The sequence below is a fragment of the Polistes canadensis genome, unplaced genomic scaffold (genome assembly GCF_001313835.1).
Source record: "Polistes canadensis isolate GaletaPanama2010 unplaced genomic scaffold, ASM131383v1 scaffold_254, whole genome shotgun sequence".
In the NCBI taxonomy this organism is placed as follows: Eukaryota; Metazoa; Arthropoda; class Insecta; order Hymenoptera; family Vespidae; genus Polistes; species Polistes canadensis.
This window is the reverse complement of record NW_014569801.1, coordinates 38,294-53,137: the sequence shown is the minus strand read 5'-3', so window position 1 is coordinate 53,137 and position 14,844 is coordinate 38,294. Positions and strand designations below refer to the sequence as shown.

General features: G+C 30.9%; 4 protein-coding genes and 1 long non-coding RNA gene across 10 annotated transcripts; 3 read left to right on the top strand and 2 right to left on the bottom strand.

Moving 5' to 3' along the window:
• Window positions 1-49: 49 nt before the first annotated feature.
• Window positions 50-3,852, top strand: LOC106790667 (nuclear RNA export factor 1-like). The gene is made up of 10 exons (XM_014755736.1): window positions 50-411; window positions 883-1,151; window positions 1,229-1,312; window positions 1,387-1,627; window positions 1,704-1,897; window positions 2,284-2,393; window positions 2,478-2,514; window positions 2,617-2,840; window positions 2,926-3,094; window positions 3,203-3,852. The coding sequence occupies exons 1-10, from the start codon at window positions 309-311 to the stop codon at window positions 3,428-3,430; spliced, it is 1,659 nt and encodes a 552-aa protein (XP_014611222.1). The 5' UTR covers window positions 50-308; the 3' UTR covers window positions 3,431-3,852.
• LOC106790672 lies at window positions 1,637-2,266 on the bottom strand. 2 transcript variants are annotated; one of them, XR_001382103.1, is made up of 3 exons: window positions 2,024-2,266; window positions 1,855-1,961; window positions 1,637-1,784 (listed from the first exon to the last, which is right to left on the bottom strand). It is a non-coding gene; the product is annotated as an uncharacterized LOC106790672 (long non-coding RNA). The 2 variants fall into 2 exon arrangements; XR_001382102.1 differs by having other exon boundaries at window positions 1,863-1,961.
• A 325-nt stretch (window positions 3,853-4,177) lies between the features above and the next one.
• Window positions 4,178-5,603, top strand: LOC106790694 (uncharacterized protein C16C10.8). Its single transcript, XM_014755781.1, has 3 exons — window positions 4,178-4,473; window positions 4,546-4,901; window positions 4,985-5,603. The coding sequence occupies exons 1-3, from the start codon at window positions 4,349-4,351 to the stop codon at window positions 5,530-5,532; spliced, it is 1,029 nt and encodes a 342-aa protein (XP_014611267.1). The 5' UTR covers window positions 4,178-4,348; the 3' UTR covers window positions 5,533-5,603.
• LOC106790693 (GTP-binding protein 2) lies at window positions 5,585-9,080 on the bottom strand. 4 transcript variants are annotated; one of them, XM_014755780.1, is made up of 8 exons: window positions 8,940-9,080; window positions 8,210-8,482; window positions 7,845-8,138; window positions 7,449-7,709; window positions 6,980-7,373; window positions 6,592-6,877; window positions 6,443-6,509; window positions 5,585-6,351 (listed from the first exon to the last, which is right to left on the bottom strand). In XM_014755780.1, exons 2-8 carry the CDS (start codon window positions 8,478-8,480, stop codon window positions 6,302-6,304), a joined length of 1,623 nt encoding a protein of 540 aa, XP_014611266.1. In that variant the 5' UTR covers window positions 8,481-8,482; window positions 8,940-9,080; the 3' UTR covers window positions 5,585-6,301. The 4 variants fall into 4 exon arrangements, with proteins under 4 accessions (XP_014611266.1, XP_014611263.1, XP_014611265.1 ...); XM_014755777.1 differs by having other exon boundaries at window positions 5,585-6,509; XM_014755779.1 differs by having other exon boundaries at window positions 5,585-6,509; window positions 8,983-9,075.
• A 2,138-nt stretch (window positions 9,081-11,218) lies between these two features.
• On the top strand, window positions 11,219-14,834 carry LOC106790699 (neural/ectodermal development factor IMP-L2). 2 transcript variants are annotated; one of them, XM_014755793.1, is made up of 7 exons: window positions 11,219-11,327; window positions 12,038-12,259; window positions 12,363-12,427; window positions 12,559-12,643; window positions 13,465-13,654; window positions 13,781-14,094; window positions 14,208-14,834. In XM_014755793.1, the coding sequence occupies exons 1-7, from the start codon at window positions 11,325-11,327 to the stop codon at window positions 14,226-14,228; spliced, it is 900 nt and encodes a 299-aa protein (XP_014611279.1). In that variant the 5' UTR covers window positions 11,219-11,324; the 3' UTR covers window positions 14,229-14,834. The 2 variants fall into 2 exon arrangements, with proteins under 2 accessions (XP_014611279.1, XP_014611278.1); XM_014755792.1 differs by having other exon boundaries at window positions 13,781-14,097.
• Window positions 14,835-14,844: the final 10 nt, after the last annotated feature.

Here is a 14,844-nt window from a genome sequence, read left to right as displayed (position 1 = left end):
GCTTGCATTGTGCTTGCATACATAGTTCGTACACTGCACAAGGCAAGTAGTTTGGTGCAAGTAGTAATTAATAAATAATAAGTAATTAATAAATTAATACACGTAATATATATATCTGCATGTGATTTATTGGTTTTATTTTGGATTATATGTAAGATAGACAAAAAGTAATAAGGAAGTTTATGCAGTCAACGAGAGTTATTTAAGTGTGAACACATTTATAGGTTAGAACTTGAATCAATACTTCCATATTTTTGTTTATAACTTGGAAGCACGTGCTCATATCATTTTCTAAAAATTATTTAAAAATGTCAGACAAGTCTAATAAGTCTAACAAGACTAACAAATCTAACAAGTCAATACGGAGAAAACGGGGCAGAAGGAAGAGAAATTCAGAAGATAAAAATTTTGGTAAACAATAATATTTATAAGAGTTAATTTGCCGAATTATAAATCGTCTTTTTTTTCTTCATTGATAAATAATTCACTATTTTTTATAAAAATATGGGAAAGATGTGTGAAAAATGTACAAATAGAATGTTTATTAACACTTTGGGGACCGGCAACTTTTCTGAAAATTTACCTCATGTGACCGGCTATTGTTTTGAAAGCGGATGTGGAAGTAAAACAATATAAATAAACTTTAATAAATTTTATTAATTATTCAACTCTTAATATTTCTTAAAAAAAAAAATAATATATATTATTTTTCTTATTTCTTTTTCTTTTCTTTTTTTTTTTTATTTTTTTTTTTTTTTTAAACACGAGTTAACTCGTGACTGGTTCCCAAAGTGTTAATTTCATGCATTTTTTCATAATTGCTATAATAATTGCATTGTCTATGTTAAATTGAACCATATTGTATCGTACCATATTATACAGGAAACAATGATGTAATTGGAGGAACGAACAATAATATCTTTGGTAATAGACGTCGCATAACTTTTAAATCTCCAGAAGGATTGAATATACCAAATTTATCTTTGGTATTAGATGATAATATTCTAAATTCCAATAATATTAATTTTCGATTTATCAATCCCAAAATTAAAGAAGAAATTAAAAAAAGTTTCCTTCATGCAATTGAGGATCATGTTAATCATAAGCTGCAAATAGTTAAACCCCGAAGAACTAAGTGGTTTAAAATTATGGTAAATATTTTGCGTGTTCGTCGTCGCTTATAAAAGAGTATTACTTAAATGGAAAAATTTACCGACTTATTTTGTAGATATCATGCGATGGATATTATTCACAAGATTATATTCTGGACAATCTCCGAAAAGTTATCAAAGGAACTTTTGAACCTTTAATGGTAAATACACTAATTGTGATACTTATGTATTTATAGCTTAACTTTCTAAGTCTTCTTTTTTAAATAATTTTTAGTTTAAAATTTCTGGGAAGAAAGCATCTTTTTATGTCGATAATTATATCGCAGCAAATAATTTTGCTTCTTGTGAGCGTGAAATTTGTCATAAAATAGGACTTCTAATCGATGTTAATTCAGGATGTCCACCACAGTGTGATATCAATGATGATTTAAAGGAAAGGTTAAAAAAGGCTATAGGTAAAAGATATGTACAAAAGACAAATGCTTTAGATTTATCTAAATTTTATTCTGATTCAGGTTGGTGAAATTAATCTTTTAGGATTTTTTTGTTTCTTTATGTGAAGAAATATTCAATTCACAATATTTTTTGTAGATCTTATTACGGATTACTTTTGCCCTCTATCTCGACCAGCCATTATAGAGATAGTGTTAGATATTGTTCACGAATATCTACCTACGTTAGAAGCATTAAATTTAGATGACAACATGTTAAACACGACTTATAAACTTTGGGATCTACATACACAATTACCCAAATTAAAGATCCTACATTTAGGAGATAATAAGGTACGTCATATATATATAAGGGAAATTCAATCTTTCTTGAATAATAATAACCAAATGTGTTTCTCTGCAAAACAAAGTTAAATTTATTATTATTATAACAACTATCTACAAAATTTACAAAATTACCTGCAAAACACACACACAAAGAAACGACAATTAAAGATTATTATATCTCTTCTTATCCACACTTAACCAAATCTACTTATAATTCTCAGTCTATATGTTCAGTAGCACTTCTATCCATCTAAAGGAGGCTAATTCCACGAACCGTGCACAGCGTGTGTCACGCGGCACGCCTAACAAAGAAAGCCTCCTTTCTTTACATATATATATATATATATATGTATCTAGGTTACATTTATACATGTAATATGTATTTATTGTAGATTGTACACATTAACCAATTATTCCCTATAAAAGAATTACAATTGGAAGAATTAAGATTGGCAGGAAATCCTCTCTCTGATAAGTACACATCTCAGAACGACTATATTAGGTAATGTACTATTTTACATGATTTTTTTTCTCTTCTACTAATGATAATTAATATTATTTACTAATTTCTATTAATGTTTTACAGAGATGTACGCAAAAGATTTCCGAAACTTATAAGACTGGTAAATATGAAGCCTAATTATCGAGTACCATAGACAAAAAAATATATATATATTGTGTATTCAGTTATTAAAATATTAAAAGTTTAATAATGTATTTTACAGGATGATATAGAATTATCGCTCCCAATGTTATTTGACATTGATGATGGTATGAAAGTGGTGCCCCCTACTCAACAATTATTCGTTAGAGATGCTAAAGCACAAGATATAGCAAACCAGTTCTTTATGGAATATTTTTCTATTTTTGATAGCGAAAATAAACACCCGTTATTGAATGCATATGATGAGCATGCATGTTTCAGTTTAACTGTAACAAAGACTGGAAAGTAAGCAAGCTTACTGAAAAGTAATATATTATACTTCTTATGTTCTTATTTCTTTCTCTCTTTTATATATATATGACATTTTCAGATTGCATGTATATCTTGCAGAAGATAGAAATTTGTTGAGATTAAGCAATTACAATAAGAGAGTGAAATTATTAAAGCAAGGTAGATTACAAATTCTATCTTGTATAACACAACTACCACAAACAAAGCACCATTTAAGTACCTTTACAATGGATATCAGTATTGTAACTGTAAGTAAATATCGTTTGAAGAAAGTAAATAACAATTCTTTCAAACGCTTTATAAATAAATTGTTAAATCATAGGAGTATTTTTATTTTGTCTTCTTTGCAATTACAGGAACAAATGATGTTGATCGAGTTAACAGGATTATTTACTATCAAATTGAATGATCAGTTATGCTATTTCAGTAGGACATTTATCATAGTACCAAAAAAAAACGGTTATTGCATTTCTAACGAGCAATTGCATATTAGTCTTCCTACTAAGGAACAACGCAAGAAATTTTTCGCTAATAATTGTTCTATACAACAAATAGCCAATGGATTTAAGAAAATGGAATTGTAACTTTTCAAACTTTGACAAATACCTCAGGTAGCATTTACAAAATAAAATCCTAGACTACGTATAAAAAATAATTCCATCCTGTACCCAAGTTGTTCTTTAAACCATTTTTATCAAAATGAAAAAGAACAGATGAAAGTATGATTGTAAATAAAGATCTAAAATTTGCCAAATTAAGAAGATGTACAGTACACATAATGCGAGCATGTCAGAATTTATTGAGAAAAGTTATTTGTCTTTCTTGTCCAGGCAAGAAATCTTTCTAATCGTGAATTGGTGATCGTACCGAAATTAGTCATTTAACATGGCTAGATTGTTAACTTAACTGTAATAACATTTCTTATAATTAGTTCTTCATTATATATTCTTGATAAGTTGATTAAATTTAATTTAATTGTGTACGAAACCAATTAAATTTTAATTGTCCCTGTTTTATTAAAAAAAAAAAAATGTTTTGCTATAATATTGTAATGTATGTATTTTATAAGCTCTCTTTGTAAAATAAATTTGAAAGTAAATAATAATGAAACGGATTTTATATACATTCCCTATAGCTTAATATTCGAGAAAATTTAATTACATAAATTTGCCACAAAATACACACACAAGTACAATTGAATTTTCTATTGAATTAAATAGATTTTTAAATGATATCAAAACAAAGTTACAGTTCAGTTCGAGTTTCGCGCCATAACTTAAGATTGGATTTTTCAAGGCGGTAATTTGAGTGCATTCGAGCTAACATAACCTGTTATGTTTTTTGTGACTAGATAGGATTTATGCAGTCGTACGTGCATTCGAAACGTGTGCAGTTCGTGGGCGTTTAAAATTTGTCATATTTATTAAGACTTATTAAATACTATAACCTTTGCTTTTGATAGTATTATTTCATATTTATCTTAGAATATTATAATAAAAAATATGGTTGTTTTTACTTGTAATCATTGCGGGGAGACCTTACAAAAACCACGTGTTGCAAAGCATTATCAATTTCAGTGTTACAACAAGCCTTATTTAACGTGTGTGGATTGTTTAAAAGATTTCCGGTAAGTATTCGTTTATTTGTATTTTTTAAACTTTCATTTTTAGAATTTAATTTGAGGTGAAAACTATTTAAGTGAACAGGAATACGTACAACATACAAAATGTATAACTGAGGCAGAACGATATGGTGGTAAAAACTATGTTCCAAAGGCTACAGCTAATAAGGGTGAACGTAAACAACAAGAATGGCTTAAAATCGTTAATAGTCTACTTGAAACAAATATGGACTTATCACGCGATGAAAGAGAATTTTTACAAGCTTTGTCAAATTGTGAAAACATACCCAGGAAGAAAGTGAAATTCATTAATTTTATTAATAATGCATTTGGATTTCGAACGAACAAGTCAATAGTTGAAAGCGTTTGGGAAAAAATAGAAAAAGCCTATCAACAATCAGTAAACAGTAACGTAAAGCAAGAACAAATTGAAAGTAAGTCTGAATAATCCTAGATTTTATTATATTATTACTATATTTTCTATATATATCTTTTTTTCTTATTTAAATGTTATTAGAGACCAATGGTAATCATAAAGTAAAAGTTGAGGCGAAAGAAGATCAAATTTTGACTAATAATTTAGATAATAATGTAGCAGAAAATCAGAATAATGAAAATATATATAAAGAAAGTAAATGTGATAAACAAGGAAACGAAAATAAGGAATTATTATCTGACAATAATTGTATCAAAGAATTGGAGCTTAAGAAGGGAAAAAAATCGAAGAAAAGAAAACTCTCATTATCTGCAGAAACGGAGGAATCTTCTGCTATTAAAAAAAATCATCTGAACGATGAGAATGTAATTACCAATGAAACTGTAAACGAAAATCAGAATGAAAATGCATCGGAAAAAAGGAAATTTAGCTGGAAAAATACTATTTTAAATATAGTATCTGTTAAAGGGGAAATATCCTTAAGGAAACTACAAAAGAGAGTACGCGTACAATACACGAATCATTGTCAAGATGAAATAGCAGATGAAAAATTTATTAATAAGCTTAATAAGAAACTTAACAAAATGACTGAAATTATTGTATCCGAAGAAAAAGTAAGAATGGCATAGGTATGTAAATTATCAATAATACAAATTTCTATGAAAAATAAATACTATGACAGAAAATCTAAAAGTTATTTATTTATTTTTTTCCTTCTATACTACCAATACTACTTTTATTTATTTCTATAGAAATATTTGGATTTGGTAAACTCATTTCAGGGGAAGAGAGATATTCTAATTTAAATACAAAGAGAAAAGTAGTATTTGTAATATTATATAATACATAGTATTTTGTACACATAAGAAAAATATATGGTAACATCTTTTTCATCAAACTGTTTATAAGCACATTCTATACTATACTATTATTTAATAAAACATAATATTAAGATTTTATTTATCTTGGTAACACGCGTAAATCGTTTAAAGTCAGCTACGGTCTTAAGTTATCGTTTTAATCGTTAAATAAATCAGTATATTTTTAATGAAATAAAAATTCTCATCCATAGAATTTATATTCTTTTATTAGAAAATATTGAAGTAATCTTTCGATATTCTTGAAATTTACCGACGAAGATATGTTTTTCTTTATTTAATTTTATTCTTAAATCATCACGCAACTTTCATTTTAAATGACTTCATATTTTCTTTCTCTTGAAAACATTAAACTATACACACACAAACACACGCACACACACAAACATACGCGCGCGCGCGCGTTATGTAGCTAATTTATGTTATATAAGGATTTGTTGTAATTACTGTATAGTATGCTGAGAACCAATTAAAGGAAAAGTTTGTGTAATTTTACCAATTCCTTTGGTACGACCCTCTCTTAATAAAAGACGCATTCCAACATGAAGGTATTCTGGATGACTAACAAACCTAAATAATATAGATGCCGTGTCATTTGTCTGTAGACCTCTATCTTTCATATCCATTATACCTTCAATTATACACGTTTGTCTTACGTTACCTACGTGAACAGTTGTTTGAAAACCAGAAAAAATTGCAGTAGCATGATAAACAATTAATACAGTAGCCTGAAACACGAAATGGAAGATTGATAAAATAAACGAACTTAAATGAAAATCAATTCGGATTAAAGTACATTAAGTATATTACTTGGAAAAATAAAGTTCCATATGGCTTATCTCGTACAGAGACTAAAACCATGCCTGGTCGAAAATGTGGTAAAGGTGGGCTGCGGTTAGTAGATGGGGCCAAAGTTAAACTGGCGCTTTGTGATGCTCTTACCAAACAACAAGGAGCTTTATTACGATGTATACTGGCAACTTTAACAGGGCTAAATTTGCCATCGGGTGAAGGCCCTACCAATAATCGTGTTCCAGGTGCTATTGCACCTTTTACAAGTAGGCCACCCAAAACTGGTTGGGTTAAACCAGCAACTCTGAAAAATCGTTACTATTATGTTAACCGTTTAATCAAGGTATTTCTTAAAGTTTAAGATAACACGATATTATTTTAACATGTAAAAAAAAATAATTCTGACCTAAAAGTTTCATCGATTTGGAATAAACACGATTCTGGATCCGAATCGATCGGATTTGTTTCAGACGGCGGTAAGTTTCTAATAAACGATGTTAATTCTCCTAATCCTTTTCCAGTAACACAACTGACTGTAAATACTGGTATGATATCTGTTTCGTAATACTGTGATATATTGTTATTGATGTTGTATAATAGTAATTGTTTGGAATAACCATGTGCTTGTATTGCATTTTCAAGTTGGACCAAGGTATCGTGAGTATTATAAAATCCAAGGTCTGTTTTATTTAAAACAATGAAAAATGGAAGTCTTAATGTCAAGCAAAGAGCCATATGTTCTTGCGATGCTTCATTCATTGGTGGCGCAATCACCAGTATCACGTAATGAGGAGAATATCCTATACAACATTTCATTATTTAATTTCATTTGAAAAAGTAAAAAGAAAAGAAACAGGTTAAGACAAATCTTTTACCGGTTAACCCTGAAACTGTTGTTCTTAAATATTTGCGATATCCAGCCAAATCTATAAAGGTAACAACTTTGGAAGCATGTTCACAAATTTCTTCTGCCGTTGTCATTTGAGCATAATTTAAGACGTGCCCTTCGTTATCAAATCCGATAATTTCGTGGGAAATAGAGGATGTGCGACCTGTTTTTATTTCATGAAGATGTCGTAACATATTTAATCTTGCTCTCCCTCTACCATTATCTAATTCACCTTGCGTTAACACCCCTAAATAAATATTCCTTTTTATAATTCCAATATACTATCAAATGCACACTATATATTATAAATGAATAAAATATCGCAGAGCAAACTTTAAGTATACTTCTCTACCTTAAATGTCCTCTCTGCTAAGCCTCTCACCTAAGAGAGTTGACTTTCCAGCATCTTGAGCACCTATTACGGCTAGCCTCAAGTCAACGACACTTTCTTGGTCCTCTCTATCATCTTTTCGTAATTTTTTCACCAAAACTTCGGCCACTCTTTTCTCCTCATTGCTTTGCTTTTCCTTCAGATTTTTATATTTAGAAATAGTAACTCTTTCTCGAAGAACGCAAGTTGTCGCGCCTAGCCTAGAAGCCATTTCTTTTAAAGTTTTAAGAGATGCCTTTAGTTCCTCTTTTGATAATCCAGTCAATCTTCCATTATCTTCAACCCCTAGAGATATTTTTAAGCGATAAGTCGGATACTTCATTAACAATTTTTTTTTCAAACAAATCTAATTTTACCAATTTGATAAATTGCTTCCCCGTGACCTTCCCTGAGTCTCCATTTCATTTGCGTAACAAGATGTTCGAATCGTTGATTAGATGGATTTATTAATTTCAATTTATATTCAACATTGCCTTGTTCTGGTTCCGGTGGTAACTTTTCTTCCTCGCCTTCATCGACACTGTCATTTTCACAATCTGATGCATCTTTAGTTTCCAGGTCGTCCCATCCATTTCTTAGAATATTTTTCTCGTCGTCTGGGTCAAATAATGACAGAAACGACTCCATATCTACAAATTATTGCTAAATATTGTTGAGCAAATTCAATGATGCAATGATGTAATGATGCATAAAATGACACAATATAACAAGAATACAGAAATTCTGGCACTAATGAGATCTTTCTCATTTCCGAGAAAAAATGAGTATTGTACATATACATGTACATATATACCATCACAACATAAACAGATGCATATGTATAGATACACTACTTTAAAATGAAGTCACACGTAAGAACAAAGTGCGTGTCCGTTTCTACGTACGAATTATTTTTAAATATAATCAAACTAAAAGATAATACAAAATATAGTTGATTTATTATGTCACTGGTGTTTGTCGCACAGCTGTTTGAAAGTGAAATGACAGTGTTATCTAAAATCTTCTATATAATAATGACGCAACATTTTTCAAATGAACAAAACGTTAAAGGAAAGATTTATATTTCAAATATGAATGCGAACTTACTACATTTTCTAGAATTTCAATCTTTTCCTCGATATAAACGTACGTTTTAATCTAAAGTTCCTGAATCATTCAAGCTCCTTGACGTGTGCGTGTTGTGCCCGCCATGACAAATATTTCTTCCTAACGTAGTCTTACCAACATTTAAAAGTGTCGCTTTAATGACGCAATTTGTATCATTATGTTTTAATTCTTTCCTTATATTATTTATATTTGAATGATCATTTTATTTTTTATTTATTTTACGTTCCCTTTTAATTTACATTTTTTTTTCTAGAAAAAATATTTTCATCATTAACGCCTGTAACGTAACATTAAATTAAAAAAAAAGAAAAAAAAAAACAATGCAATCTATAGGGAAAAATAAAATAGAGATAAGTAGCGTCATCTATGAAACAAACAAATGCAGCTGTATATACATATATATGTTTTATGAAAATAATTTGAAATTGAAATTATATATATATATATATATAAAGAGAAAATAAAACAATTTCCCTAGCAGTACATAAATATTGCGAATTTTTTAGATTCTCTCGCGAATTTTTATCAAATCTTTCCAACTATCTATCTATCTATCTATTCATATTCGGCCCTATTATTTATTTGCGCGTTACGTTTATTATTATTAAAAATGCAATTCCTCTTTCCTTATTGAATGAATTATTTCTTTTTTGTTTTGAAATTAAATCGATAATCAATAAAAATCGATTGTTATATTACGTCAATCGATTTGGTAATTTAATAGATCGATCTATATATATACGATCGGGTATTACGTATTTGCGCTATAATAAAACCATTAGAAAAATATTGAATCGATTAATTCGTATAGTAGAAGAAGAAAAAAAAAATAGATGATAGCTTGAATGCGTCCGCTGATGACAAAATCTTCTCTCTGATGGACTATTCAGAATGAAGGCGCATTATCTCAGTTGGATCTCTTGACAACGTAAACACAAATTGCGATTCGCCGGGCGCGCAATGTCAAAAGAGAATTTAATTTATTCATTCGCCCTGGCCACATCTCGATGGCTTCGTATTATTTTCTTTTTCTTTTTTTTTTTTTTTTTTTTTTTTTTTACAAAGAACAAAAAAGGACAGAGTGACCGGGAGCGTGCGCGCGTGCTAGAGAAAGAGAGAGAGAGTGAAAGGAAAGGAAAGATACTCGTTTCACGTAGCCACGAGTTTATCAAATTGCGCGTTATTTCTATAATTGGCGAATATAATAAATATATTTGCTAATACTGCGAAAATAAAATAATGCGAAGTTAGCATTGTTCTTCAATTCGAGCATCTAATTTCTTTATTTTAACATAATACTCGAAAAAATTTGGATTATCAGTCGAATTATTTCATCGAGTAATCGAAATTATGTCATCGTGGGATATTTGTTTATAAATTGATACAAAATTTTCGTACAATTAGTAAAAAATAATAAATGAAGAAGAATAATCATTAATTACTATAGAAAATTCTAACTCGAGATGTTGTAACGTAAACTATGTTACGATGCCAATAATTTTAATGATCATTCGAATCGTAGATCTTAAGGATAACGCGATGACGTCACCGACACGCGACAATTAGCAGAACGAAAAAGAATAAAAGTAAAAGTTTCATCTTGTTTTTGCGTTCCCTATTTAATATATATATATATATATATAGATTCGTGGTGATAATTGAACTGCGGAAAGGTAGAAACTACCCCTAGAGCTGTTAAATAAGAAGTCGGAAATTGTGCGACATATCGGCGCGTCGTATATCCTAACTTGAACCCTCGGATAGTAGGAGGAGTCGAATTAGGAAATTTCGTCCAAGTTTATTGAACAAGGGTATATTATACGTATTACGTGAGTCTCTTTCGTTTCGTCTTCTCGCAATCGCTTTCAATAAAAGTAATTATTTCGTCGTTTTTATGAAAAAAAATCGATGCTCATAGATGAGGGTAGAAATTGTATGGCCAATACGTGTATATATGCACGTACGTACGATATACATATACATATGTATATATATATACATGTTTACGCGTATGAACGAGCAAGTTGGTGTGGAAAACAGAAGAGAGAAAGAGAGAAAGAAAGGGAAAGGGAAAGGGAAAGGGAAAAAGAGAGTGAGAAAGAGAGAGAGTGAGTTAGAGAGTGAGAGGAACAGATAATGAATTCAATTGGTTAGTGTGGGTGTAAGCACCCTACTCCGTTCGACGCAACCAATCAGAAAGAAACGAGGGCTCAGGCTGCTACATTCGAAATATATAAATGTGCCAATATCTCCTCTCCTCTATTCAGACAGTTCTTCCTTTCTTGCCGGTGTTACCTGAACATTCCTTGTCAAAAATACGAAGATATTAAGTCAACCTCTTTTTATCTTCAAATATTTTCAACGATGGTAAGTTTTATTCGATGATGTAACGTTATATTGAAAATTCGTCCATTCAAAACTCGTAGAAATTTGACAACTATCTATTACACAAAGGTTATTCAAATTTTCTATTTCTCTTTTTAATTAAGCTTATGCGGAATTTTGATGATTATTATTCGTTTCGCGACGAGAGATTGACAAAATTCTATTTCCTCCCCCTCCCCTCCCCGGCCGTCGCCCCCCCCCCAAGTTTTATCGCCTTTTCTTATTTTCAATAATTTCAACTATATGTTCAACGGGATTTCTCTTATCGCGATGTATACAAATAAGATGTAACGAGGCCAGAATCAAATTGCACGAATCCATGATATTCAAGTGTCGCGTTTAAAGTTTCTACTGGTCGTCTTAAGAATTACGGTCAAATAAGAAAAATAATCATCATCTATTTGTGCACAATGAAAACAATGATCGTCCTTTTAAATATGTACAAAGTTTGTATGCAACGTAGATTCAATAAACAATATAACATCGGTGCATATGTATATGCAAGTATAAATTTTTCAAGTATCATTTTTCAAAATGCCATGAAATACAATTTTATATATATATATATACATAGCCACGCACCGTAGATTTCGCCGATTCGTAATTAGATTTCTTGTTGCATCATTTTGGGTTACCTCGTTTTACGATAGTTTCAATATTAATTAATTTTTGTTTCTTTTCGATATTTACAGATGAAACGATTTTTCTTAACACCATCGAATCTTTTCGTGGTCCTCGTTACGACGAATATGATCTACGGAAGCCCTTTATCGTTAATTAGATTATTGGCACATAATCATGCTTATTCTCGTTCTGGAGTAAACAAAGATATTAATCATTTGGAGGATGGAAAGAATTACGAGAATTCGATATCCGTCGATGATTCTGTTGCAACGGGTGACATTAATTTACAGGTATTGTGATAATTAAATGAATCATTTTTTTTTTTTTTTTTAAATGATTGCGAGACACCATTATCTTCTTTTTCCCCTTTCATTTTTTTTTGTTCTTTTTTAGGATAACCAACAAGATTGGACGAAGATTACGAAGAATCCAGCTAGTCCTGTAACTGCTACAGTCGGGTTAGTTTTATTCATTCATTCGTAAATTAATATAATAATAATAATAATAATAATCTTTTAAGATCTTATCTATATGGACGCGTGACTTGTCAATTTATTTAATTATTCATTACGATTATCTCATTTTTTAGGAATAGAATCGAATTACGATGCGAAGCTAATGGCAGCCCGCCGCCACAAATTCTTTGGTTGAGAGGAAACGATCCAGAAAAGCAGGTTTTTATTATTTCTAGATTTCACAGCTGATATACATATGTATGCCTGGATCATCGGTAGAGTAAGCAAAGAAGGGAAGAAAGAAAGAAAGAAAGAAAGAAAGAAATAAAGAAAAAAAAAAAAAAGAAAAAAAAGAGAGGGACATAAATTTGGACGTGATAAACGATGTCCTGTCGCTTGAAATCGCAATAAATACTGTTCGTCATTCATCCGGTCTTGGGATGACGATTATTTATCTATCTCATCGGCCAAAGAAATAGATTGAAAAAATGGAGTTAAGCAAAATGAAAAAAGATAAAGAAAAAGAAAAAAAGTAGTTTCGATATTGAGGAATGCCACGCAGAGCAGTTGACCTCTAACAATATGCATATTACAGTAGGACCTTGATTAACCGGTCTAATCGGGACCGGGCCGGGCCGGTTAAATTGAGATCCACCGGATAATTGGGATCCTACCAAGTGTAGAGAAACGAATACAAATTTTCTTAATGAATTGGAACATTATAAGGATATAATAACGATGACGCGAATACATTTTCTATATTTTCTATTTAATAATATTTCGTGTTGATTGATATCTCTCTCTCTCTCTCTCTCTCTCTCTCTCTCTATATTCGTGAGTATATTAATATTCTAATTTCTCGACGAAACAAGGCAACAACTTTTTTCGTTATATATTGTTTTTTTTTGTTCGTCTACGAAAATTCTTTCGGCCGGCTAATATAACGGCTAAAAAGTATTATACATATGTTACTAACGGCTGGTTAATTCCGTTCATCGTGAAATAGCATGATGTAACATTGATATATTTTTGCATTCTAGCTAACCGAGTTCCTGGGTAAAAGTATGGCGGATCTCGAGATTTCTTCCGACGGATGGGAAGGACTGGGTCAGGTTGTTTCGAAACTCGTCATAGAATGTGTCACGCCGAACGATCAAGGTTTAATTTATTGCGCATCCGTAGCCGGGAAGAAAATGCAATTGTCCAATCCGAGTTTACTCTTGGTCAATGGTAATAGTCATTTTCCCATTTTACTATTAATACATATTATATGTATTTATCATTGTGATTGGAAATAATAGAAAATGAACAAGAAATTGAAAAGAATATCGTGTTGAATCGTGTCCTACGATTTAGGAGAGAATGGAAACAACAACAGTTGTATCGGCGAAACTAAACCGACGATAACTTTACACTCACCGATGAGATTTGCTCTGATTGGATCTACGGTCGTTTTGCCATGTAGAGCTACGGGCAAGCTCAGACCTTATACGTATTGGTTGGACAATAACGCGGCAGTTATACATTCGTCCACGAATCCACGGTACAAGATCTTAAGAAACGGTGATCTGGTCATAGATCCGCTCAAGTGGACGGACATGGGAAGTTTGACCTGTTATGCCAAATCCGATTACAAAGAAGATAGTGCGACAACGTTCCTTTATCCGATGGTAGTAAGTTTTTTCATTATATTTTTTTTTTTTTTATAAATCTATGATGCCTTTTTAATCACTAACCGTTACATTCTTTTTTCCTTCTTTCCCCCCAAATGTGATTTTTCTAGGACGAAAAGAAGGCTCTCTGAACGTGAAATTAAAACTAAAGAAGAAGAATAAAAAGAAAAAGAAAAAAAGAAACAAAAAAAGCAAAATGAGAAAGGCCTGTTATCGATGTTCTTAAATCCATACTATTATACCGATCCAAGTGGATGATTTCAAAGAGTAGAGTGAAAGTATTGCTTGAGCAGTATGCAAATTCGGTTGATTCATTTCGAGCGTCAGTTTAATATGTTTGTCCTTTCGATCGCCGCTCGCTCTGACAAATTTTTCTAACGAAGTGCACCTTAGAGCGCACTCACGCAATGATTGCTATAAATCAAACTGGATACGACCAGTTGATCTTCCGACGAAATTATCGTAGTTTTCTTCTCTTCTCGTTTATTCGTCTTATGATAATACGTATATATATATATATATGCTTATGATATACATATATACATATATATATACACAGTCAGACTTGCCCTATTCGTCGAGTTACAATGACGACGTCATTTTTACTTATCGAATTTGTTCTATTTTATACTTCTAACGAATATATTTTTAATACGTGCATAGTAATCGTATTATATCGGTATAAGATTAAACATTACTGCTGCATTTTTAATTAACGCGTTAGATACGACGACAAATGAAAAAAAA

What these genes read in the sequence shown, in the direction of transcription:
- LOC106790693 (XM_014755777.1), bottom strand. Translation starts at nt 8,480, where the DNA reads ATGGAGTCGTTTCTGTCATTATTTGACCCAGACGACGAGAAAAATATT. An exon ending in TGGAAAGTCAACTCTCTTAG is followed by an intron (nt 7,710 to 7,844) that starts GTGAGAGGCTTA and finishes ATATTTATTTAG; the next exon opens with GGGTGTTAACGCAAGGTGAA. An exon ending in ATGGAACTTTATTTTTCCAA is followed by an intron (nt 6,510 to 6,591) that starts GTAATATACTTA and finishes TTCGTGTTTCAG; the next exon opens with GCTACTGTATTAATTGTTTA.
- LOC106790667 (XM_014755736.1), top strand. Translation starts at nt 309, where the DNA reads ATGTCAGACAAGTCTAATAAGTCTAACAAGACTAACAAATCTAACAAG. An exon ending in TTCCGAAACTTATAAGACTG is followed by an intron (nt 2,515 to 2,616) that starts GTAAATATGAAG and finishes TGTATTTTACAG; the next exon opens with GATGATATAGAATTATCGCT. An exon ending in TGGATATCAGTATTGTAACT is followed by an intron (nt 3,095 to 3,202) that starts GTAAGTAAATAT and finishes TTGCAATTACAG; the next exon opens with GAACAAATGATGTTGATCGA.
- LOC106790694 (XM_014755781.1), top strand. Translation starts at nt 4,349, where the DNA reads ATGGTTGTTTTTACTTGTAATCATTGCGGGGAGACCTTACAAAAACCA. An exon ending in GATTGTTTAAAAGATTTCCG is followed by an intron (nt 4,474 to 4,545) that starts GTAAGTATTCGT and finishes AAACTATTTAAG; the next exon opens with TGAACAGGAATACGTACAAC. An exon ending in AAAGCAAGAACAAATTGAAA is followed by an intron (nt 4,902 to 4,984) that starts GTAAGTCTGAAT and finishes AAATGTTATTAG; the next exon opens with AGACCAATGGTAATCATAAA.
- LOC106790699 (XM_014755792.1), top strand. An exon ending in GAGTTTACTCTTGGTCAATG is followed by an intron (nt 13,655 to 13,780) that starts GTAATAGTCATT and finishes CCTACGATTTAG; the next exon opens with GAGAGAATGGAAACAACAAC. An exon ending in CGTTCCTTTATCCGATGGTA is followed by an intron (nt 14,098 to 14,207) that starts GTAAGTTTTTTC and finishes TGATTTTTCTAG; the next exon opens with GACGAAAAGAAGGCTCTCTG.